The following is a 24,230-nucleotide window of genomic DNA, read 5'->3' on the forward strand; positions in this document are numbered from 1 at the left end:
AGTGTTGCCTAATTCTCTCAACTTTTGCTTATCTGGGAAGGTTTTGATTTCTCCTTCAAATCTGAATGCGAGCCTTGCTGGGTAAAGTAATCTTGGTTGGAGGATTTTTCCTTTCATCACATTAAGTATATCATGCCACTCCCTTCTGGCCTGCAGAGTTTCTGCTGAAAAATCCGCTAGTAACCTTATTGGGGTTTCCTTGTATGTTACTTGTTTCTTTTCCCTAGCTGCTTTCAAGATTTTCTCTTTGTTTTTAATTTTGGTTAGTTTGATTAATATGTGTCTTGGTGTATTCTTCCTTGGGTTTATTTTATGTGGTACTCGTTGTGCTCGCTGGATTTGAGTGAGTGATTCCTTTCCCATGTTAGGGAAGTTTTCAGCTATTATCTCTTGGAATATTTTTTTTGTCCCCTTCTCTCTCTCTTCCCCTTCTGGCACCCTTGTAATATGGATGTTGGTGCATTTAACGTTGTCCCAGAGTTCTCTGAGACTCTCTTTATTTGTTTTCAATCTTTTTTCTCTTTTCTGTTCTGCATCTGTAATTTCCACTAATCTGTCCTCCACTTTACTTATTTGTTCTTCTGCCTCCTGTATTCTGCTGTTAGCTAATTCTAGTGAATTTCTTATTTCAGTTATTGTATTTTGCATCTCTTCTTAAGTTTTATATCTTGTATCTCTTTGCTCAGTGTTTCCTGTAAGTTATCCATCTTTGCCTCCAGTTTATTTCCAGTGTCTTGCATCATCTCCAGCATCAACAATCTAAAGTCTTTTTCCTGGAGGCTAAGAATCTCCTCATCACTTAGCTGATTTTCTGGGTTTTTTTTCTTTCTCCCTTGTTTGAGTTATAGTTCTCTGTCTTTTCATTTTTATAGGTGTTTGCTGTGGTGACCTTTTTATAGATAATAGAGTTGTAGCCTCTTTTACTTCTGGTATCTGCCCCCTTTGTGGCTGAAGTTGGTATGGGGGCTTGCTGTAGGCTTCCTGATGGGAGGGGCTGATGCCTGTCCACTGGTAGGTGGAGCTGATTCTAATCCCTCTGGTGGGTGGGGCTTAGTCTCTGGATGGGATTAGAGGCAGCTGTGTGCCTGAGGGGTCTTTAGGTAGTCTGTTTACTGAGGGGAAGGGCTGTGATCCCACCTGGATTGTTGTTTGCTCTGGGGCTTCTCAGTGCTGTCTGATGGATGGGGCCAGATTTTCCCAAAATGGCCACCTCCAGAGAAAGGCAGCTGCTGAATATTTCTGAGAGCTTTGCTTTCAATGTCCTTCCCTCACAACAAGCCACATTCACCCCTGTTTTCCCAGGATGTCCTCCAAGAACCGCAGTCAGATTTGACCGAGATTCCTATGGAGACTTTGCTTTGCCCTGGGACCCAGTGCATGTGAAAGTCTGTGTGCACCTTTTAAGAATGGGGTCTCCGTTTCCCCAAGTCCTGTGGAGCTCCTGAGCACAAGCCCCACTGGCCTTCAATGCCAGATACTCCAGGGGCTCTTTCTCCCAGTGCCAGATCCCCACACGTGATAGTTTGATGTGGGGCTCGAACTCTCACTCCTGTAGGTGAGTCTCTGTGAACCAGTTTGTTTTCAGTCTGTGGAGTTTCCCACCTGGGAGGTACAGGGTTGTTTATATCGTGAAATCGCCCCTCCTACGTCTTGATGTGGCCTCCTCTTTTTTCTTCTGGAGTAGGGTATCTTTTTTAAGGTTTCCAATCCATTTGGGTGGAGATTGCTCAGTCTTTAGTTGTGAATTTTGTTGTTTTTAGGAGAGAAGTTGAGCTCCAGTCCTTCTATTCCACTATCTTAATTCTCAGATGGGAACTCCATTTTAAAGATTTTCTACTTTCCAACATTTTGTCATTTAGACCTAATGTATCTTTTTTTCTCTTCAAAGTGTACTGTATTTCATCTTTCTCTGGATGCTTTGTGATTTTACCCTGTCTTAAATTTCAAAAGTTAAACCAGTATGTGCTTGCTGTAAAAAATATGTATTTTTAAATGTATCCTAATGTTTGTGTAGCTTCTACAATCTGAGACTTGATGTCTCTTGTCAGTTTTGGAAAATTTTTCATTAGTATTTCTTTAAGCAGTTTTTCTGTCACATTCTTTTCAATCTTACGAGATTCATGTTACATGGATATACCTTTTACTGTACCTCATGTGTCTATTAAACAGTTTTCTATGTTTTTCATAGTTTTTTCCCTCTCTGTACCTTAGATTGGATATTTTTCTTCTGATTTGTCTTTCAGTTCATTAATCTGTTCTTCAGTTAAATGCATTTGTTGAGGTCCTAATTTTATTTGTTAAATTTGCCCCTTTAGAATTTGTTTGATTCCTCTTTAATGTATCTAGTTATATGGCAAAGTTCTCTATTTTTAAATCTTTTTAAAAAGATTTTAATTACAGTTACTTTAAACTTGTATCTATTCTCAGTTTCAGAATTATATGTAGGTCTTTGTTTTTCTTTCGGCTTTTCAGTCATTGGATCCTGATTCCTGTGTCTACTTACGTTTGACTGAAAGGGGGACATTGTGTATGAAAAACTGTAGACGCCATGGATAATGTTGTCTCCAGAAAGGATTGTTCTTCTGCCAGATAAGTTAGAGTTAGGGTGGTTCATATTGATCCCTGATTGATCAACTGGAGATATTGGTGAAGGTGTTCTGTTGGTGGTTTTCTCTCATTCTGAAGACATAGTCCTTCAGGGATCCCAGCTGAAGGCTTTCTCTTTTAAAGGTCCCAAACTCATTTGTTTCTCCCAGCTGTGAAACTCAGTTAGCTTAGTTAGCTTTTTAAACTGCTTAGGATGGTGCTTTCTGCTAATTCCCTCAGCTTCTTGCCCTATACTGTTTAGGAATTGGAAAACACCTCAAAAGGAAAAGCTGTAGAGAATGTCAGGCTCACCTCACTCTAATCTTGGTCCCTCAAGTAGTAGCTGCTTTGGTTGTTTTCACTAACTTCAAAGAGTTGTGTTTTGTTTTGTTTACATTTGATCCAGCCAGGAGGGTTACTCTGGTAAAATCACTTTCAGAATCAAAAGTTTTCAGCTGATATATTCCAGTATTTTATGTCATTCTCAAAGCATGAAGAGATGGTTTTTTATCTTTAATAAATGTTAAGCTTGGACTTTGGGTATTTTGCTATGATTTACTAACAGTAAAGTGTAAGGTATAATCTTTGATTAAAGCAAGAAATAGAAATAACATTTATTCAATTTCAAAAACATAAAGGCCCTTATTAAACATTTTCAAATCTAGTTGGAAAGACTGTACTTCTTCAAAAAAGATAGGAACTACTGTCTAATACTGTACTTACATGTCAAATAAATTATAGTACAGTACATACTAAAGTAGGATAAGCACAAATCGCTGTTGTACATGATTGTTAGGTCATTTCATCCTCAAAATAAGCTTATGTATGAGTAGATGATGTTTCCCTTCTTTTTTTTTTTTTTTTGCCATCTTAAGGGCTGTACCTGTGGCATATGGAGATTCCCAGGCTAGGGGCTGAATCACAGCTATACTTGCCAGCCTACACCACAGCCAGAGCAACTTGGGATCCCAGCCACATCTGTGACCTACACCACAGGTCATGGCAACGCCAGAACCTTAACCCATGAGCAAGGCCAGGGACTGAACCCGCATCCTCAACGTTCCTAGTCGAGTTTGTTAACCACTGAGCTACGAAGAGAGCTCCAGTGTTTCCATTTTAACAGATGAGGAAAAATGGCTAGTTGTAAAATAGAAATTGAAAAGAAAATTATTAAGAAAATTAAAATCATTCAGAACCTCCTGAGAGATAACCACTGAGAACATTTTAGGCTTAAAGAACATGTCTTTTCCCAGTTCATATAAATGTATATGATATATCTCCTGAAGCATTGAGTTCAATAACATTTTATTTGCTTAAAAAAGTCAAGCTGTATGCAGTTCTAGCACTTCTGCTTCAATTTCACTGTAATGTTTCTATTTCTAATGCCTTTTAAAATTAATTCACATAGTACTTTGAAATACTGATAAAATTTCAGTAGTGCAGACAAAAAGCTTTCTAAAATATGTGCAGCTGACATTTTCTTTTTTTAGTGATCTATTACAATGGATTTTTATTTCTCTAAGTATCGTGTTAATTTTATATAAATTATATAATTATACTGTGATTTTTTTTTCCTAAAGTCGATATAAAGTGCTGTAATACTTTTTGTTAAACTTGCTAATAACTTTTTTGTTTGTATTTTTAAAGACCAAACTGTTTTCAGATAGTGGTTCAGCACTTTAGTGAAGAACATTACATCTTCTACTTTGCAGGCGAAACTCCAGAACAAGCAGAGGTAAGTTGTTTTTTCAGCTACTGTAAACCTTTATTCAGTCCATGTTTTCTTTTTAGGTAGACTAGAAAACAATTGCATTTAAGCTAAAGTGATTAAAAGAATGCCTGAAATTGGAGTTCTCATTGTGGCTCAGCAGTAATGAACCCATCCATGAGGATGCGGGTTTGATCTGTGGCCGCACTCTGTGGATTAAGGATCTGGCATAGCCATGAATTGTGGTGTAGGTCACAGATGCAGCTTGGATTCTGCATGGCTGTGGCTGTGGTGTAGGTTGGCAGCTGTAGCTGTGATTCAACCCCTAGTCTGGGAACTCCCATATGCCGCAGGTGCAGCCCTAAAAAGAAAAAGAATGCCTGAAATCTAATCATGTATTTATTTTGAGGAATGAGAATTTTCATGTGTAAAAATTTTTTCTGAAAGAAACACAGAAAAATGCAGTGAAGGGTTATTAGGAAAAGTCCACTTTTAACTTTATCTTTAAATACTCTATGATGTTGAGTCCAACTGAGAATGCTCATTTCAGAACCCTCTCAATGAAAAGGTTATAGATATCCTCAGTTCAGTCAAAAAGGTAAGCCAGTTAGTTTTTCTAATAAGCATTGTTGTTCTTCACTGGTTGAATTCTGTATAAAAATAAAAGTCCAGTCATCATGAGGAAAATATTTGAGGAATTTTCTATTTTTTTCTTAAGTTTCGATATGTTTACTTTTAGCACTAGCCATGGATCCATGTGCAGTGCCATTCTTAAAACTTATTAAATTTTAAGTAATGCAGTGAAGAATCTTTAAAAAAATTCTTTTAGAAATATTTTCATTTCTTTGAACCATAATATTTTGGGAGTATTTAGTGGTATTTTGTAGAAATATGGCTCTATTTCTTCTGCTTATACTCCATGGAAGGAACCTGAAAGTAGTTAAGTGAAAGAATGTTACTTTATTGGGAAAAAGATAATTTGACAACTGTGGATAATAAGGCAGATTCTCTTAAAGCTTTGGATCCTGGCATGGGCCCCTGACTCATAAATTTTGAAAATATCTTAGACTGTAGAATAAACTTGATGAATGAGCCATTATATTTGATGGCTCATAATTGAGTATCATATTTCAAATCTTAGAAAAATATCTCAATTGAATACTCATTAACTTACAAAACACATAAAACCATGTTTTGTGTGTTTGTATCCCAAATTTTTAAGTGCAGAAATAGGGCTCAGAATATTTCAGTAACTTTGACATTTTTTTTTTTTTAATGTTAGAAATAGAAAAGAAATTTAAACTTGAGGATCCTATATTCCAATTATTTTATCATGTTCTTTGTAAAGATGGGTTACATACCTTGATGACATTTTAGTATATTTTTCATGCCTCACATTACTGTATAAACATTTTTTTTTTTACTGTAATTATATCTACTCTTTCTATATTCTGTTTCCAACTACAACTTAAAGTCCAAAAACCCAACTGATATTTCCAGTTTTTGTTGCTTTGGTGTGGCCTGTGGGATCTGCGGTTACTCTCTTCTTTTTCTAATTGATTTTTTGGTAATTGATTTAGTCTTAATTTGCTTCACTTGAAAGAAGTTCTCTTAACAGAGTTCAGATTCAGAGTTCTCTAGAAGCATGTATGCTAAGTGAAATATGTAGATTTATTTTAGATAAACCTAAAATTGTTCTTTCCTTTCTCCAGAGTACTAGATCATTAAACATTTTAGGATACAGCTGCAACTTAATATTAGACTGAAATATATAAAAAAATCTAATGCTATATTTGAAAGACTTATATATCACTCAGATTCCCTTATGCATTACAACCTCTGTCATGGTCTAAGGTAAAGATTGGAATGCTTGCTATCAAATCAATCATCATCAACTGGTCAGCCCTCTTTTCACAAAACATATCAAATTGAATTCTGCCTTAGAATGCCTCAAGTTTTAACTGCTTAACTATATGTAAATTTTTTTCAGAGGGGGCGGCTAATAAATGGCCACACATGGGTACTTAAGATTAATTTAGAGATTCTACAGTAATACAGTCAGTGTTTTACAGTAATTATTATAATTGTTTTGGTCATTGTTTTACTTTGTTGGAGTATACGTATATTTAAAGCACAGGATGGGTACTCTGAGTATAGAAATGGCAGTTTAGAGAAGGAAAGAACAATTAAATTTAGGACAAAAAACAAATTGATGATTGGAAACTTCATAAACTGTTGTGTATTATATTACTTTGAAATGCTATTTTTTTTGTAGGATTGGATGAAAGGTCTACAGGCATTTTGCAATTTACGAAAAAGTAGTCCAGGAACATCTAATAAACGTCTGCGTCAGGTGAAACTTAATTTTCTCTGTGATTATCACAAATTTGTGATTGTGTTTTGCTTTATCACTTTGCTCTTTATTTATATTTCTCTATGAACTATTTGTTTTTTGGGTTTCCCCCTCACCCCAACACTTGCAGCACGTGGAAGTTACCATGCCAGGGCCTGAACCCAAACCATAGTTGCAGCCTGCACCAGAGATGCAGCAACTCAGGATCCTTAACCTGCTGTGCGCCACATGGGAACACCCTCACTATGAGCTATTTTGGGCAACAGTTAAAACACTTTATGTAGAGTTCTTAAGAGAGGTTAATCTCTTCAGGTATTTTTAAGCCATGCTCCCACTTGCTTCAGCAGCAGGAGAAATAGTTGTTTCTTCATGAAAGAGAATGTTCTTTTACATACCTTCTGGGTATGTAGTCCATAATGCCATCTTTTGAAAACATACCAAGGACTTTTTTTCTTCTACTTAAATTAACAACAGCAGGCCAACAACAACAGAAACTATTGTGTTTGGCACTTTCATTATTTTTTTTTTCAAAAAATTATTTTGGACTGTGTCAAAAAAGTAAAACTAAAGGTACTTACTGAAAATGATCATTTGACTGAAAGTACGAAATCCAGTAAACTTTTGGGTTTTTCATTAATTGCTCTTGAAACTTATTGCATAACTCATAGGTAGTATCCCATGTTATTTGAAACCTTAACATGTCCTATATGTTCATTTATGGAGAGTTAAACTAGGCTTTCTCTTTTTTTCTAGGTATGTAAAGTGAACTTTATTCCTTTGATTTCTTTGCTTTTTTCTTTTAGTTATCCCTAGATAATTGGAAAAAGTTAGGTAAATTTAACATTCTTGGAGTTTTGAGGAAACCTTAGACAATATTTATTGACCAAGGTGACTTGTTTTATTTGTGGGAATTCCAATAAGGTTGGTGAATTTAACATACTGTTCTACTGAAAGTGGATAAATGGTTATTATTTGGATGACTCCTAAGTTATAGTCCCTGCAGCTAGAAGTTTGATCCTTTGCCTTGAGACATTTAATTACATGCATAATCACTGTTTTCTCAAAACATATTTTAACATTTTGTAAGCTATGGAAAATCAGATTGAACTTTTGTGGATTGTATCTTGTGTGAAAATTTAGGCAAGAAATTATCATTTGTAGGTATAATATAAATCATAATGATATAATAACATATCTTGAGCCTTTTTTATGTACCAGGTACTCCGCTGTGTGCTTTTGTACATATCATTTCTAATCTATACTCCAACAGTGTAGACTCTATTCTAATTTTATATCTGAGGAAGATGAGGCTCAGAAACTTACTTGTGCAAGGCCACACAAGTAATTGGTGGAAGGGGTGAAAGAGAACCTGATACTAGAGAGTATAACTTTTGACATCAAAACTGAAAAATAGGAGTTGTGTTGTGGCGGAGCAGGTTAAGGATCTGGCATGGTTACTATAGTGACTTGGGTTGTTGTTGAGGCTTGGGTTCGATCCTAGGCCTGGAAACTTCCACATATCACAGACGTGGCCAGAACAACAAAAAACAAACAAACCCACATACGCACACACAACTTGAAAAATGACTTAGCTTTTTTGGATCTCTATCCTTTTCTGTAAGAGGAGAAGGTAGAACCAGTGTTTAAAGTGTACTTTCTAGCTGTGGAACTCTGTATAGAAATAAAATCTTCCAGATGAACATTAATATAACATGAGATTTTGATTTGGGTAGTGACAGTTGCTTACTTAAATTAGTAAAGAATCCTCAACTTTATTTTTCTCTGAACCATTGTTTTATGGTAGAAAAGGTGTGTTTATTTCTGCAAGAAATATAATTGGAGGAATATATATAATATAAGAATATAATTGGAGGAATAACTTATAAAATATATAAGAATATAATTGGAGGAATAACTTATAAAATAAAATCGAATTTATTTTTTTAAGTGGGACGACTATGTGAGTGTTGTATTTTATGTCACTTAAAAGAGAAACTATAACTGAAGGTCATGCTTTCTGGAAAAAAAGGAGAGAAAATAAATCACTATTTTGGGTTTTTATTTTGTAATAGTTGCCTTTGAAACCTAATGCATACTTCTTGAAATCTAGGGTAATAATTTTTGTGTTTTCTTTAGGTCAGCAGTCTTGTTTTACATATTGAAGAAGCCCATAAACTCCCAGTAAAACATTTTACTAATCCATATTGTAACATCTACCTGAATAGTGTCCAGGTAGCAAAAACTCATGCAAGGGAAGGGCAAAACCCTGTATGGTCAGAAGAGTTTGTCTTTGAGTAAGTCTTATTTTATCATTACATTAGATGCTTTTCTTTTACTATAATGCATTTTCTTTCTTTCTTTTCTTTTTTTTTTTTGACTTTTTCTAAACCAGTCAGAACAGGTACCAAGTCCAGGCTTGTTAATAATACATACTTACTTTTTCTATTGTATTTGTTCACTTTTATTAGTAAAGTGCTATATCCTTGGTTTTTCACCTAGTTATTAATAGGAATTACTGTAACTGACACTTCCAGAACCATTTACTAACATACACATATAGGATGTTTCCAGGGGTTTCCAGGATTTACTTGAGGAAGTTAAAGATGTTAGGGAAAGTATAATTTGCTTGTCTGTATTCCTGTGTATCAAATAATAAAACATGTTTTGAATCTAGTTTTAAAACTAGCACTCTCAACTGGGTTAATAGCAGAAATGGGGATTTATTTGATACTAAGAATAAACAAATTTGATAGTTTGATGCCAGGATATTTTCTTAATTCTTTTTCTCCTTGCTCCTTTAGTGATCTTCCTCCTGACATCAACAGATTTGAAATAACTCTTAGTAATAAAACAAAGAAAAGCAAAGATCCTGATATCTGTAAGTTCATGCAGAAATTGTGTTCTAAAGTTAAAAAAAAAAAAAAGGATGTTTCATATACTTTAAAATTCATAATGAGGTATTTTCTAAAATGAAAATTTAAAAGATGTGTAAGTAGTATAACTTGAGATATTTTCTTTTTGTACTCTAAAAGTATTGGTTGTTGAGAAAGAATGTATCTAAAAAAGAAAGGGGGAAAAAAAAAAAAAAGACCAGGATGGCTAAATTGCATATACTGTAAACTTAAGCTTTTAAAATTAGTGTTCTCCCTCCCTCCCCAATGAATGAGAAGAACAAGAAAACACTAACAGTGGTCATTTGTCTATGGTGCTTCCCTGTCCCTTCTTTTTACTTTGTAGGCTTCTCCTGCTTTCCTATACATTGCATGTAAGTGGCCAAAAGCAGTCTATTAAAAAGTTTTCTTAAAACGAGAGGACAGTTGTCACTTCTGGTGGTCAGGGCTTGTTCTCAGCACACCTTTTCCCAGCCTGAAACAGGCTATTTTAGAAACAGATGGCAGTGGGATTTAGTGATTCACATCATAGTAAATTAGGTTAACACTTAAATATCTTCTTAAAGGTTAGGCTTGAGGGAAAAAGGGATATATGTTAACAGAATCAAAGGCTGAATTTTTTTTTGCTGTAAATAATGTTTATTCTTTGATTTCTATGCTATTTAAATGCTTAATATTTTTTAGTGGTTTTTCATTACTTTTAAGATAGAATCTAACCCTGTAGTAATGACACAGAAGAAAGACCCTTTCCTGATCCACTCCTCCCCACTTTTACTCTCAGTAATTAAAACCTCTTCTCCAACTATATCACTTTGTTTTCTTTTCTCGTTTTATTGAAGTATAACTGATTTACAGTGTTGTGATAATTTCTGCTGGACAAGTGATTCAGTTATACATATGCACACATCTATCCTTTTCCAGATTCTATACCAGCTTTCTTACAGCTCTTGAATAGTTCATGGTTTTTGTTTTTTTGTTTTTGTCTTTTTAGGGCCAAACCTTTGGCATATGGAGGTTCCCAGGCTAGGAGTCAAATTGGAGCTGCCTCTGCCAGTCTACGCCACAGCCAGAGCAACACCAAATCTGGGCTGCATATGCGATCTGTATGCCACAGCTCATGGCAATGCCGGACCCTTAACCCACCGAGCAAGGCCAGGGATTGAATCCGTTTCCTCATAGATGCTAGTCAGATTCTTTACCGCTGAACCGCAATGGGAACTCCTAGTCCATGGATAAAAGCATCCACAATACCATCTATTCAGATTATGCACATACTCTCTTTTTTCCAGTACATTTCTACTTAGCTTTATCTCCAGATCCTGTTGTAAGTCAACCTGAGGGGTACCTGTGTGAAAGGGGTTTTAGCCTCCACAGGCTGAATTAGATATTATTTCTCTGTACTTCATTCACATTAACCATTGTTAATAGCCCTTCTCACATTGTAATTGATTTCTTGCCTCCTTGGCTAGACTCTGATTTCCATATAAGTCAGAGAGTGTGTTTTAATAAAGTCTGTATCCCACATCCCTGCCTCTCAGAGACTATGGCACATAATAGGCATTCGGTAAATGAATGAAGTAAACATTAAGTACTGAATTTATCATATTATTGGAAACCCCTTTAACGGAAAGCATTTAACATTATTGAGAAGATGGAATGTTAGGAAAATTTGCGTGACTAATTACGGTGTCATCTTTTTAGACAGTAATCATTTCATGTTTTTCTATCAAAGTATTTATGCGCTGCCAATTGAGCCGGTTACAGAAAGGGCATGCCACAGATGAATGGTTTTTGCTCAGCTCCCATATACCATTAAAAGGTATTGAACCAGGATCTCTGCGTGTCCGAGCACGATATTCTATGGAAAAAATCATGCCAGAAGAAGAATACAGCGAATTTAAAGAGGTATTAAAGTTATTTACTAGTCTAATTGTTTTTAATGGCATTAGCAAGAAATACTTTTAATGAAAGATCCATTGAGTTAAATGTAGTAATTTCATAGTTTAATGGCACACTGACAGGCAGAGAAGGTTAAAAAGCCGTGCAGCAGTATGCTATTGGTCTTAAGAGACTATAAATATGTAGCTTACAAACTCATTCTATTTTTAATACATTTATTCAATAGAACATATTCCTAAATATAAGAATGTATAAAAACATAATTTCCTGTTAATCTGAGAATGCTTAATGCTCTCTTACTTTCAATTATTTTTCCTGATGTCATTTTTAGCTTATACTGCAAAAGGAGCTTCATGTAGTCAATGCTTTATCACATGTATGTGGACAGGATCGAACACTACTGGCTAGCATCCTACTGAGGATTTTTCTTCATGAAAAGCTTGAATCCTTGTTGTTATGTACACTAAATGACAGAGAAATAAGCATGGAAGGTATAGTATGGATGTGTTTCTGTGATACTTTTAAAAATTGGATTAATAGGTTTTATATATATCAAGTATATACAGACTCCATCTTAGACTATATTAAATAGTTAAATTATCTTACAAAGTAAGTTACTGTTTTTCCTTCTTTAAAAATTACAGTTGGAATGTCATTTCTGATTCTTTATGCTGGCTAATGGGGAGCAGCTATTATTTCTTTTTCTTTTTTGTCTTTTCTAGGGCTACACCCTCAGAATATGGAGGTTTCCAGGCTAGGGGTCTAATTGGAGCTGTAGCTGCCGGCCTATGCCAGAGCCACAGCGACGTGGGATACGAGCCGCGTCTGTGACGTACTCCACAGCTCACGGCAACACCAGATCCTTAACCCACTGAGCGAGGCCAGGGATCGAACCCACAACCTCATGGTTCCTAGTCAGATTCGTTAACTACTGAGCCACCACAGGAACTGCTGTTAGTATTTCAAATACAAGTTTCTGTCATGGCAAATTAGTATTAGGTGCTATAAGAAAGTGACTTCCATGTCCAGATCAATGGTTCACAGTGCTTGATTATTAAGAAGTTTGGCTATTTCCATATTCTCTTGTTTATTTTTCATTTAAAAATTCATTGTACAAGTTAGGTGTCTGCATTTTATTTCTAGCTTCTATGATAGGTAGTTCTAGGCAGTATAGCTGGACACGATCTTTGTAACAGCTTATAAATATGTTATAAAAAGGGATTTACAACCAGCACTTTGACTCAGTAATAGTCCTTGCTTCTGGATTCCCCAAATAAACTGTAATACCCAGAACTATTTCCTCCTAGTCATAAAAAAATGTAAAAATATATATATTTGTCAGGAAAGATAAAGTGGTGGTACATGTTTTGCATTAAGATTGTCTTTTCTGGTAATACTTGCATTTTTTAGGATTTTACTAATGTCATTAATAGCTATGCTTAGGCTAATAAGTTAATTTATACTGGGATTTTATTGTGCATTCTTGCTTGGAAATTAGCTCAGATTTTTTTTAAAGCATGAGCTCAGTAGAAAGAAAAAGCTACATTCTGGCGCTAAGTTTTGTCACTATTTGGTTCTTTAGTCCTAGATGATAAGTTATATCACTTTCAAAAGTTTTTGGTTTTTTCTTTTTTTTTTAAGATTAACTTAGAGATTTTATTTTTTATAACTTTTTAGGGCCGCACCTGCAGTAGTATATGGAAGTTCCTAGGCTAGGGGTCAAATTGGAGCTGCAGGTGCTGGCCTGAGCCACAGCCAGGGCAACACAGGATCTGAGCCACATCTGTGACCCACTCTACAGCTTGCGGCAACACCAGATCCTTAAACCACTGAGCAAGGTCAGGGATGGAAACTGCATCCTCATGGATACAGGTCTGATTCTTAACCCACTGAGCGACAACAGGAACTCCAACTCTTTGTTTTGTGATATGAACATGGCAGTGTTAATTCCTCTCCTGTTTATGATCTAATGAAGATTAAGAATTTATTTATTTATTTATTTATTTATTGTCTTTTTAGGGCCGGACCCGTGGCATATAGAGGTTCCCAGGCTAAGGGTCAAATCAGAGCTATAGCCGCTGGCCTACACCACAGCCACAGCAACGTGGGATCCGAACTGCATCTACTACCTAAACCATAGCTCATGGAATTGCCAGATCCTTAACCCACTGACTGAGGCCAGGGATTGAACCTGTGTCCTCATGGGTGCTAGTCAGATTCATTCCTCTGAGCCACGATGGGAACTCCAAGAATTAATTCTTTATCTTAATTCATTATTTAAGATTTAATTAAGAATTAAGGATAAATTATGATCTTTTAAAGAATTATGTTTATAGAAATATAGAATGTCAGTATAATCAATACTTTATTGCTGATTGCAAATAAGCATGTTTAAATGATAATTGGTTGAGGAAAAATGAATTGATTTAATTTTCAATTTGGTTCACATTAATACAATCCTTTACAAACAATCTTTTAATATATTTATGTAGATGAAGCCACTACTCTATTTCGAGCCACAACACTTGCAAGCACCTTGATGGAGCAGTATATGAAAGCCACTGCTACACAGTTTGTTCATCATGCTTTGAAAGACTCTATCTTAAAGATAATGGAAAGCAAGCAATCTTGTGAGGTGAGTATTTAATGTTGTAAGTATTTCAGGAAAGAGCATATTCAAATAGGTAATGTGTTATAACTAATTACACTTTAAGGAAAATATGTTACCTGTCTGAAACTATTCATCAGAGAAGTTAAACCTTTTCTAATACATTTAGAAAAGTGTTACGCAAAACAGACTTTTTAAAAAAGATGTACATTATTTGTGGATTAAGAATCTCAAATTGCACCAGAAATACATGCAAGTACTTTATCATTTCTCATACTGTACTAATGATAAAAGTATATGCTACTTTCAGAAAGTATACTTAGCATAAGTTGAAATTTATGTTTGAGACTTCTATTGTGTAAGTTGTATGTGGCACTTGATAGTAACATCTAGGTTTGTCTTTGAAGATTTTTTGGGGGGTGGGGTGAGAAGGTCAGAGGTACAAGACAGTCTCCTCAAAAGCAAATAAAAACATCCTTTTAGGATAAGGCTTCACTGAAGATTCATAACGAACCATTACCATAAGGAGTAAAATCTCACTTATATGGCTATTCTGTCATTTTATTTTGAAGTTAGAGCAACTATAGAAGGAGGATATATATATTTTTTCTTTTTAGGGCCACAGCTGCAGCATATAGAAGTTCCTGGGCTTGGGGTGGAATCAGAGCTGCAGCTGCCGGCCTGTGCCACAGCCATGTCAGATCCAAGCGATATCTGCAAACTACACCGTAGCTTGTGTCAATGCTGGATCCTTAACACTCTGAATGAGGCCAGGGATCAAACTCATATCCTCATGGATACTATTTGGGTTCTTAACCTGCTGAGCCACAATGGGAACTCTTGAGGAGGATATTAAGTATATTTTTTAGATCTGATATAAAATTAATAAAATAACTACTTTTGATAATGTTCACTGGGTGCAGTAAATGTTAATTCTGCATTAAGTTGTCAGATGTAGACTTAACACCATAGTTGGCCTGACTGTAAAGAATACAGAAATGTAGCAAGTCCGCAGTCTCTGGATGTTGAATCCAGGCTAGTGACTTTAGATTCCTGTGAATAAATCTACCCCATTGATTCCAGATCAGAATTCTTAAATTTCAAAAGTTATTGGAACATTTTGGAAAAGGTTCATGATTCTGCCTGAGGCATTGGTATTTTATTAGTCACTTAAATCTTATTCAGAAAAACCTCTCTAATCAGTTTTCAAATAGAATTAAGATTTTATAATGATATGTGGTGATCTTTCTTCCCATTTAAATGCTCTGTAGTGTATCTGTGAATATGTGGCCACTGAAACTGGATTTTTTGTCTTCTAGTTGGGAATATTACATTTAAACTGAAGTCTAAAACAGTTTGTATGCCTGTAAAAATCTATGGTAAAACATGGTAAATGAATAAAAGAAAACTTTATTGATGGTATTAACCCCTCAAAAAAAAAATGAAAATGGTTTAATACTACTCAGTTTTTAGTGGAATAATTATGAATTAATGGTAACAAGCCCATTAAGAATTCCATACAGCAAACTATTTGAAATTCTCAGTGTTCCTGTCATGGCTGAGCATAAACTAATCTGACTAGCATCCATGATGATGCAGGTTCAATCCCTAGCCTAGCTCACAGGTTGAGGATTGGCGTTGTGAGCCCTGGTGTAGGTTGCAGACGCTGCTTAGATCTGATGTGGCTGTGGCTGTGGTGGAGGCCAGTGGCTACAGCTCCGATTCAACCCCTAGTCTGGGAACCTCCATATGCTGCAGGTGTGGCCCTAAAAACAATTAAAATAAAATAATAAAAAAAAAATTCTCATTTATCCCCATTCCTCTACCACCAAGACGAATACAGAATGAATAATGGAGAACCTTGAAAACGACTGTTTATCTTGATTTTTATGATTGCCAAGATGCATTTATATTGATTTATTCCTTCTCTTAGTTAAGTCCATCAAAGTTAGAAAAAAATGAAGATGTGAACACTAATTTAGCACACCTATTGAACATACTTTCAGAGCTTGTGGAGAAAATATTCATGGCTTCAGAAATACTTCCACCGTAAGTGGTGAAATTTTAATTTGACAAGAAATAGTATACCTGCCTCTTAAAAATTTTGTATTTCTAAAACATGTAAGCTTTTCTACTATTGTGATGTTATTATACTCTGAAAAGTTAGAGTTTTTAATCTTTACATAATGAATTGTGTTCAAGGAAAAAGAGTGACTTGAAGAAACCAAAGTTAAATATTTACATTAAAATAAAACAAATCATGTTTTTATATAGGCCAGTATGTCTGGTTTATCTCATGACTTGGAGAATGAATAGAGACTTAGAGTCTCAGATTCAAAGAGATTATAAAAGAGATGTATTTCTTCAGTCTGTAGTTGAATATCTTGCTCAAAATGTACACAAGAAAATTAATATCTGCTTAATGGCTTCCAATGTTAGTGAACTCAATCAGTTGAAAGTTAACTTATATCAAAGTCTGTCTCACTGGACTCTGTACTCATTAGTTCCTCTGTATCCTCATTGCAATACTTTTTCATGCTTTTCATTAATACAGAAGTAATCTAAAAATGGTAGGATGTCCTCCAAAGTAAATGTAAAGAATTGGCCAAATGAATTGATGATGAAAACTTTTAAAAAGTTTTATCCTTTGCCAAATGTTTTGCAGCAGAGTTCTGTTTTGGGAAAAAGGCCAGTTGCATTAAAAAATATCATGTACTTGATAAATTAAGCTTTTGGCTGCAATGTGATCATTATTTTCATTTATTTTCTGTATTGAGATGACTGTGTTATTTTGGCAGGACACTGAGATATATTTATGGGTGTTTACAGAAATCTGTCCAGCACAAGTGGCCTACAAATACCACCATGAGAACAAGAGTTGTTAGGTAAGGCTTGTCAGTTTGTTAAATGATTGTATAGTATGTACTTATAGTCAAGTGGATATGTGAAAATTTGAAGACCAACAATATATATTATGCAATTCAAGACTTTTTCTTCTACTTTTATGTCAGAGCCCCACTGAATATTTTCTGAATTGAGCTAGCTCCTAAACTTTTACTGTTTTGTTTTTTTTAAGTTACCATGATACTTAGCTAGCTACTTTTTGCACTTTCTAAAAACGTGAACATTAATTTATATTCAGTTAACTATTTGGGATTCTTTTACCTTACAGAATGAGGTTAAAAGTCATGAAACCAACAAAATCTAAAATCTGTAGCTAACTTCATGTAGAAACTTTCATACAGACATATATACATGCATAGATGTGTATACATACATAGATATATATAGAAAGACAGAGGCGGGGGGAAAGAGAAAAAGATTGATTTGTGTTAAGAAGGAAGAGCCATAATTGAACCATTTAGATATTGATTTGCAACAGTCTGTCACTTGGGGCTAATCTCAAACCAGAATCTATAGTTCTGAAGCTGTGTTTCAGTGTGTTCATTGTACAGTAATTAGGAATTGCTTTGTCAAGTCATAAAAGTTTGTAGCTTATATAGGAAGACTTCATTATCACGATTTTAACTTTGCCAGTGAGGAGGCAAATCTGTAGAGTTGCTTGCTTGTAAGTTGTTTGCTTCAGGTTACACAGAAAATTAGTGGCTAAGGCAGAACTAATGGTGGATTTTGTAAATCCCAATCTAATAACCTTGACCCTCTTGCAGGCTTTTGTTAAGCACACCTTAACCCATTCAAGATAGGAAATCAGTGCAAAAACATCAGAGAATACAGCAGTCTAATAATAATTTATTATAAAGAATATATGCTTCCCGTCATGTTATACCATAAAATACAATTAGGCAGCTACTGATGGTCGTGTAATTAGTTTTGAAAATGTGTGTTAATCCTGTCCCCAACCTAAATTTTGCAAAGAAGCTTCTATTCTTTTTTACAGATTAAATCTCTCTTGGTTAATAATGATGTGACCTAAATATTTAAGAATTAGAGATTCTGTACTTCCTGCCTTTAGTAGTGATTGAAAAATAGAAAAGAATTATAAACATATGTTTCAACAGTTTTGTGTGATGTAAATGAAAACTGTTCTGTAAGTTTCAAACAAGTATAATTGTTAAGCAAAAAGCAGGAAACTCTGCTATGTGGATTGTTTGATACTATAGGATTTTTTAAGGGAGCATTTATGGCCAAGGTGGTGATTAAGCTTTTAAATATATGTGTAGAAACCTAATTTTCCTCTTAGATTTCAAATCACCTCTAAAAATTCACAGAAAGTAGGTTCACACACTGAAATCTTACGGTTCATTGTTGCTAGACTATATTTCAAATTCAAAGACCTATTTAGGTATCACAAGTGTTTTCAAGCAAATTTTATGTAATATTTTTCATAAGTAATTTAAAAGATATCTGTTTAAAGACTTAATTGTATAATTGGGAATAAATGCTATTTGAGAAGCAGCATTAATTTCCTAAGATTTCCCAAAATTAGCAAACAGCATTGTTGGAAAGTTAAATGCTGAGAAGTTGGGTTATTCACTCTAACAGAGAACAGAGACTCTGTCAACTATTTTAATCTCTAAAAGGAATTCTGTCACCTTGAAAATAATGCTTGTCTTTTACGTAGGGCAGGTGAAAGGTCAATTACTAGTGTGGATTCTTCTGAAGAGGAAGTTAGAGAAATATTTTCTACATAAGGACATAAACTGTACCAGTAACTAAAAGGGGCAGACTAGGAATAGATATGTAAGCTTGTAGATTTATTTTGTACTGCATTCCCAGGAGAGAGATTAGCAGGTAAAATCATGTATGACAACTATTGTTAAGCCATGTGCTTTTAAATTAGTTTTTGTTTTTGCTATTAATATTTTGGAATATGAAAAAATTTTAATTTGGAAAGCTTAATGTCTTTTTATCACTTTAAAAGCTTTTCAGCATACTGCTGTATACATTTTCATTTATCAGGAAGTCACTTTTTCCCTAGTACAGTGGATTCTTAAATTTTAAATAACACAAAATCTGTATAACCAGTGTGATTTATAATGGACTTTACTGAGCTGTTCTGTTTAAAGAAAAGAAAGAAGTGAGAAAATGTTAGTTTTCCGACCTTACAGGATTATGTATCTATTAAAAAGGTTTATTTGTACTCCCAGAAGGCCTTAGTGTTTCTAAACACTTTCTTCAAAGTAAGTATAAAAGGCTGTACTACCTTGGAGTAAATAAATATTAGCCAAGACAATAAATGCTAACAGATATAACTTAGGTCTTCCCAAAGTAAATTTAAAATTCTAAATTTGAAGAAAATGAATGTTTAAGATGCAGATATATGTTCTTATTGCAAAATACTTTAGCTTATTATTTTTATAAAGCTTTATTTGGCCTTCCATAGATTAGTTCAAAGTTCATGGTTCTACAAGTATTGTAATTTTTATTATTTTAATGTAATACATATTATAGTGGTTATCTAAAAAAACCCCAACATTTCCCTCCCATTCAGTGGTTTTGTTTTTCTTCGACTTATCTGTCCTGCCATCCTGAATCCACGGATGTTTAATATCATCTCAGGTAATCAACTTCTGATAAATTTTGAAATTAAAAAAAAAATGTCATATTCTTTAGTGAGTTTACTTCATTTTCTTCTCTTTTAAATCTGCTTTTCTTATCCAAATCTAAGACTTGGTTTAAAACATTCCAAAGCACCCTATTCTACTTTTGGCTTACCTTATTATTTTTTTAATTGTGCTTCTTTCCTTTCTTTCTCTAAAGCAACTGAAGCCTGAGAAGGCATGATTATACACCTACCATTTTTTTCCCATCCCCACCTGTGTCTCAGTTCCTATGATGAGTTTTTCTAGTCTGCAGTGTGGCTTTTTCAAGTTGGGATGAACAGCTTTCTATGAGCCTTTAGCCTATGCTAGACCCTGTACACTACCACTGCAAGTTGGATTTTAGAATCAAAATAAAATTATAGCTGCAGGAGTTCCCATTGTGGCTCAGTGGCAGTGAACCCAACTAATATCCATTAGGATGTGGGTTCAAATCCCTGGCCTCTCTCAGTGGTTTAAGTATCTGGTGTTGCCAGTTTTGGTGTAAGCTGCAGACTCCACTCGGCTTGGATCCTGCATCACAGTGGGTGTGTCATACAACTTCAATTTGACCCCTAGCCTGAGAACCTCCCTATGTAAATTACAGCTGCATTTATAATAGTACTCTGAATACTTAGGAAGAAAGTAGCCCTTTGAGGTTTCACAGTAGAGATTTCTTGTCACCTAATGTCTAATGTTAATTAGCATTTTATTCTCCAAACCAAATTTGGTTTTGCTTTTTACCCATATGCCCATTATGAACTTCTACATGTTACTGCAGGCTTATTTCACAGAAAGGATAAGAATATTTGTGACCACATTATTAGCAGAAGGAATCTGAAGCATTTTTGTCTTAATAATTTGAAGCTCAAAATTGTATTAAGATTTTTTTAGAATATCTTATTTTATCTTTATAGACATCACCTCTCATCCTATTACTACTAAAATGGTTATATTTATGGTTTAAGAATTAAGGGTTTTGAATTCTTGTGGAGAGATTTATTTATCTGAATGTTGGATCTGAACCACTAAGCAATACTGTTTGTAGTCTAGCAGTTTAAGATGAAAAGAGTACAATTTAAAATCAGGCAGTCAGTAGTTCTTGCTGTGGTGCAGCAGATTAAGGATCCAGTGTTCTTTGGTGGCATGAGTTTGATCCCCAGCCTGGCATAGTGGGTTAAATATTGCACATTGCTGCAGCTGTAGTGTAGGCTGCATCTGCAGCTGCAGCTGAGATTCATCTCTGGCCTGCGAAGTTCCATATGCTGCAAATGTGGCCATAAAAATAAGTAAAAGTAAAATCAGGCAGATAAACTATAGGTTTTTACTGTTAATACGTTTCCAGGCTTAAAATTAATAGACACAAATGTATTCTATTTATATCCTATCTATATAGGGCACATTTTCCTGATTAACCTTTAAGTATTTTTTAAATTAATAATTTCATGTTTTCCTCCTCAAAATAGAGGTTCCAGACTTTGTTTAGCTTTAAATTGTATAATTTGAGTCAGTGGAGGTTGGCAACATGGAACTGCTCATATTGCAAATTGCTAATCTGGGTGGGTTGAAATTAGCTTTGTAGATTGTCCTGAAGGGTAGGTGGAGTGACAGTCTTTTTAGCGATAAAGCTTTGGGGTATTCTGAAATAGCATCAACCAGTTAGGAATGAGTTAGTCTTGAAGTATTCACACTAAAAGTACCAATAAGCATATTCTGTTTTTCCCCCTTTAACTCAAGCTCTTTTGAATGATGTGGGTAGTACTTTCCTAGAAACATTGAGTTCTCAATGGAAGAAAGTTAGTATTTTTAATAGTAGAGAAATATTAAAGTGGTAAATTTTTAACGGTTTAGCTGGAAGAATTTGGAGTTGGTGTCATTAGCTGTGCCCAATTCTCTTATAGATTCCCCATCTCCTATTGCTGCAAGAACGCTGATATTAGTGGCTAAGTCTGTGCAGAACTTAGCAAATCTTGTGGAATTTGGAGCTAAGGTAAAAACATTTTGATACTTTAAAATGTCATTTATGAATGAAACTTTGACACAATAAAACCATAAAATATAACAGTTTTCAACAGTGGATATTTCATAAAGATAATTGATGATTTTGTTGGTATATTCATATTTTTCGATTTTACATTTTAATAATGGAATTTTAAAAACCACTTTCTGGAGTTCCCATTGTGCAGTGGAAGTGAATCCAACTAGTATCCATGAGGATGTGGGTTCAATCCCTTTCCTCGCTCAGTGGGTTGGGGATCCTGGTTTGCCGTGAGCTGTGGTGTAGGTTGCGGATGCGGCTTAGATCACAGTGGCTGTGGTGTAGACCAGGAGCTGAAGCTTCAATTTGACATGTAGCCTGGGAGCTTATATATATCACATGTGTGGCCCTGAAAAAAAGGAAAAAAAAAACAAAAAAACACTGTTTAAGCTAGTATATAGAAAGCTATTTTTTTCAGTATAATTTCAAATAAAATTAGATTCTTCCACTTTCAAATATTAAAATCAGTGAACATGTTTTAAAATGCACCCCAATTGATTTTATTATGTATTGCACAATAAACATTCTCTGTGAATATTAAAACTCAATTGAGTTTTTAAAACACCCATATATGATTCTTTTACCTAAGGATAACAATTGTTAATGTTCTGGTAGGGATCATACTATGTCACCTGCTTCTGTCAATTTAACAAACTTTTCTTGCTGTACCTGGAGACACGAACTATTTTATTTTTCTTAATGATTATTTAGTATGCCACCATGTAAATGTTAAGTGGTCTGCCACGGGATACTTGGATGGCTTCCATTTTGTCACTGTGATGAATACTCTTGTGACAAGTATCCTTATATATATACTTCCTTTAAAAATCACTGTCCAATTGTTTCCTTAACCTAATTTTGGAGTAAAATTACTGAGCAAGAAGAAAGACTCTGCTGCCTACACTTGCCCAAACTCAACTAGTATTACTCTCTTTAATTTTTAACGATCTGATAGCCATAATATTACTTTGTGTTTCATTATTTCATTACCCTTAGACTATGATTTTTCATATCCATTTCTTTGGAATTGACTGCCAAGGTCCTTATCTCATTTTACTGATTTTAAGAGTTTTTGTTAGTAGTAACCATTTTCCATGTCACAACCTAGCGTATTTTAGGATAAGTTTTAAGATTTTAGAATTAAGAGTCATTTATGGTATGACTTTTTGAACTTACCTGAATCCTGAAGCAGGCTATGAGTACCATATTATTTATTGCAGTCTTTATCACACTGTATTTTAATTCCCTATATTCTCTGCTTGATTTTAATAACTACTGGGTGTGCTTGGCAAATAGTTTCTGTTATTATTTTTGAATGACCTACCTATAAGCAGTTTTATGTCTGCTGAGCTATGTGTTCTGATTTGTTTTTTCCCATCCACAATTTCTTACTGCTTCATTAAAAAATGCTTCATACTCCTATTCTTTAGAATGGCTCCTTGCTTATATGAGAAGAAAAATATGGGAGTTCCTGTTGTGGCTCAGTGGGTTAAAAACCTGAGTAGTATCCACTAAGATGCGAGTTTGAGCCCTGGCCCTGCTCAATGGGTTAGGGATCTGGTGTTGCTACAAGCTGTGGCATAGGTTGTGGATCTGGCATGGTTGTGGCTATGGCATAGATTGGCAGTTGCAGCTCTGATTCTACCCCTAGTGTGGGAACTTCCATATGCCACAGCTGCAGCCCTTAAAAAGACCACAAAAAAAGAAAACAAAAAATATCCCCACTGCTTAAATTAATTCTTACGAATGTGCTGCTACTGATGATTTAAATTTCTAAGAATTTTTGCTATATATATATATGGCTTTTGCTATAGATCAGTGTTTTTGATGCATATAGTAAGCTTTTTATTTTTTTATATTTTTAGGAGCCTTACATGGAAGGTGTCAATCCATTCATCAAAAGTAACAAGCATCGTATGATCATGTTTTTAGATGAGCTTGGGGTATGTATATAATTTTTCGACTACTTTGACACCTGTAGTATTGCTGAGTCTAACTCACTGAAGCAACCATCTTTAGAACCTTTTCTATTCAGAACTAAAAACAAAAAGCTCCCTATTTTTGTCTGCCTTCCTGAATGAATTATTTCATTTGATTACAATTATAACCACTTGTTTTTACATTAAAATGGTTTACACCAAGTAAGCATACAGTATTGTGCTTTTGGACTTGTGTGTAATTCTTAAGTTTCTGTCTGACCTTTCATTATCTTTTTAGCTGTTCCACCTCACTACTATGACATCTTTAGCTGCTTTAGCTACTTTAAGTTTGCTTCTACTGTGTGGAATTTGAAACAAAATGGATGACTCATAGTGCTGTCCAGTTTAATAAGTAAATGGACTGGAGAACGAATGTTCTTAGGGCTTTTCTAGGAATTAAAATACATGGATTTGGTATTAAACATATGCCTTATTTGGGCCTTTAAAAATAAGCTGTGATTATAAAATTAAGAATAGGATTTTGAAAATAATTTTAGAAATTATTTCTTACAGTAAAATTTTCTTGTAGATTTTCAGATACTGAATCAATTAAAAAATTAATATACTAGTAATTCAGTTCATATATCTATGGAAACCAAAAAAGAGTATATACGTATATGTGAATTTA

The 24,230-nt window shown here is 34.6% G+C and overlaps 2 protein-coding genes across 11 annotated transcripts in view; one reads left to right on the plus strand and one right to left on the minus strand.

Moving 5' to 3' along the window:
• Positions 1 to 24,230, plus strand: part of RASA1 (RAS p21 protein activator 1) — a 113,111-nt gene that overhangs the window by 83,548 nt on the left and 5,333 nt on the right. For all 3 annotated transcript variants that reach the window (XM_003354207.4, XM_005661545.3, XM_021084515.1), the window contains exons 12-23: positions 4,234 to 4,321; positions 6,570 to 6,647; positions 8,784 to 8,941; positions 9,449 to 9,525; positions 11,271 to 11,443; positions 11,769 to 11,928; positions 13,930 to 14,072; positions 15,979 to 16,094; positions 16,844 to 16,930; positions 19,498 to 19,565; positions 21,487 to 21,575; positions 23,489 to 23,566. In XM_003354207.4, coding sequence (XP_003354255.1) covers positions 4,234 to 4,321; positions 6,570 to 6,647; positions 8,784 to 8,941; positions 9,449 to 9,525; positions 11,271 to 11,443; positions 11,769 to 11,928; positions 13,930 to 14,072; positions 15,979 to 16,094; positions 16,844 to 16,930; positions 19,498 to 19,565; positions 21,487 to 21,575; positions 23,489 to 23,566 — 1,315 coding nt within the window. The remainder of the gene's footprint in view (positions 1 to 4,233; positions 4,322 to 6,569; positions 6,648 to 8,783; positions 8,942 to 9,448; positions 9,526 to 11,270; positions 11,444 to 11,768; positions 11,929 to 13,929; positions 14,073 to 15,978; positions 16,095 to 16,843; positions 16,931 to 19,497; positions 19,566 to 21,486; positions 21,576 to 23,488; positions 23,567 to 24,230) is intronic.
• CCNH (cyclin H) overlaps positions 17,776 to 24,230 on the minus strand; it is a 38,116-nt gene continuing 31,661 nt past the window's right edge. For all 8 annotated transcript variants that reach the window (XR_002339834.1, XR_002339833.1, XR_002339832.1 and 5 more), the window contains one exon: positions 17,776 to 21,972. The gene's annotated coding sequence lies outside the window, so the exon portion shown is untranslated. The remainder of the gene's footprint in view (positions 21,973 to 24,230) is intronic.

This window comes from Sus scrofa, chromosome 2 (genome assembly GCF_000003025.6).
Source record: "Sus scrofa isolate TJ Tabasco breed Duroc chromosome 2, Sscrofa11.1, whole genome shotgun sequence".
In the NCBI taxonomy this organism is placed as follows: Eukaryota; Metazoa; Chordata; class Mammalia; order Artiodactyla; family Suidae; genus Sus; species Sus scrofa.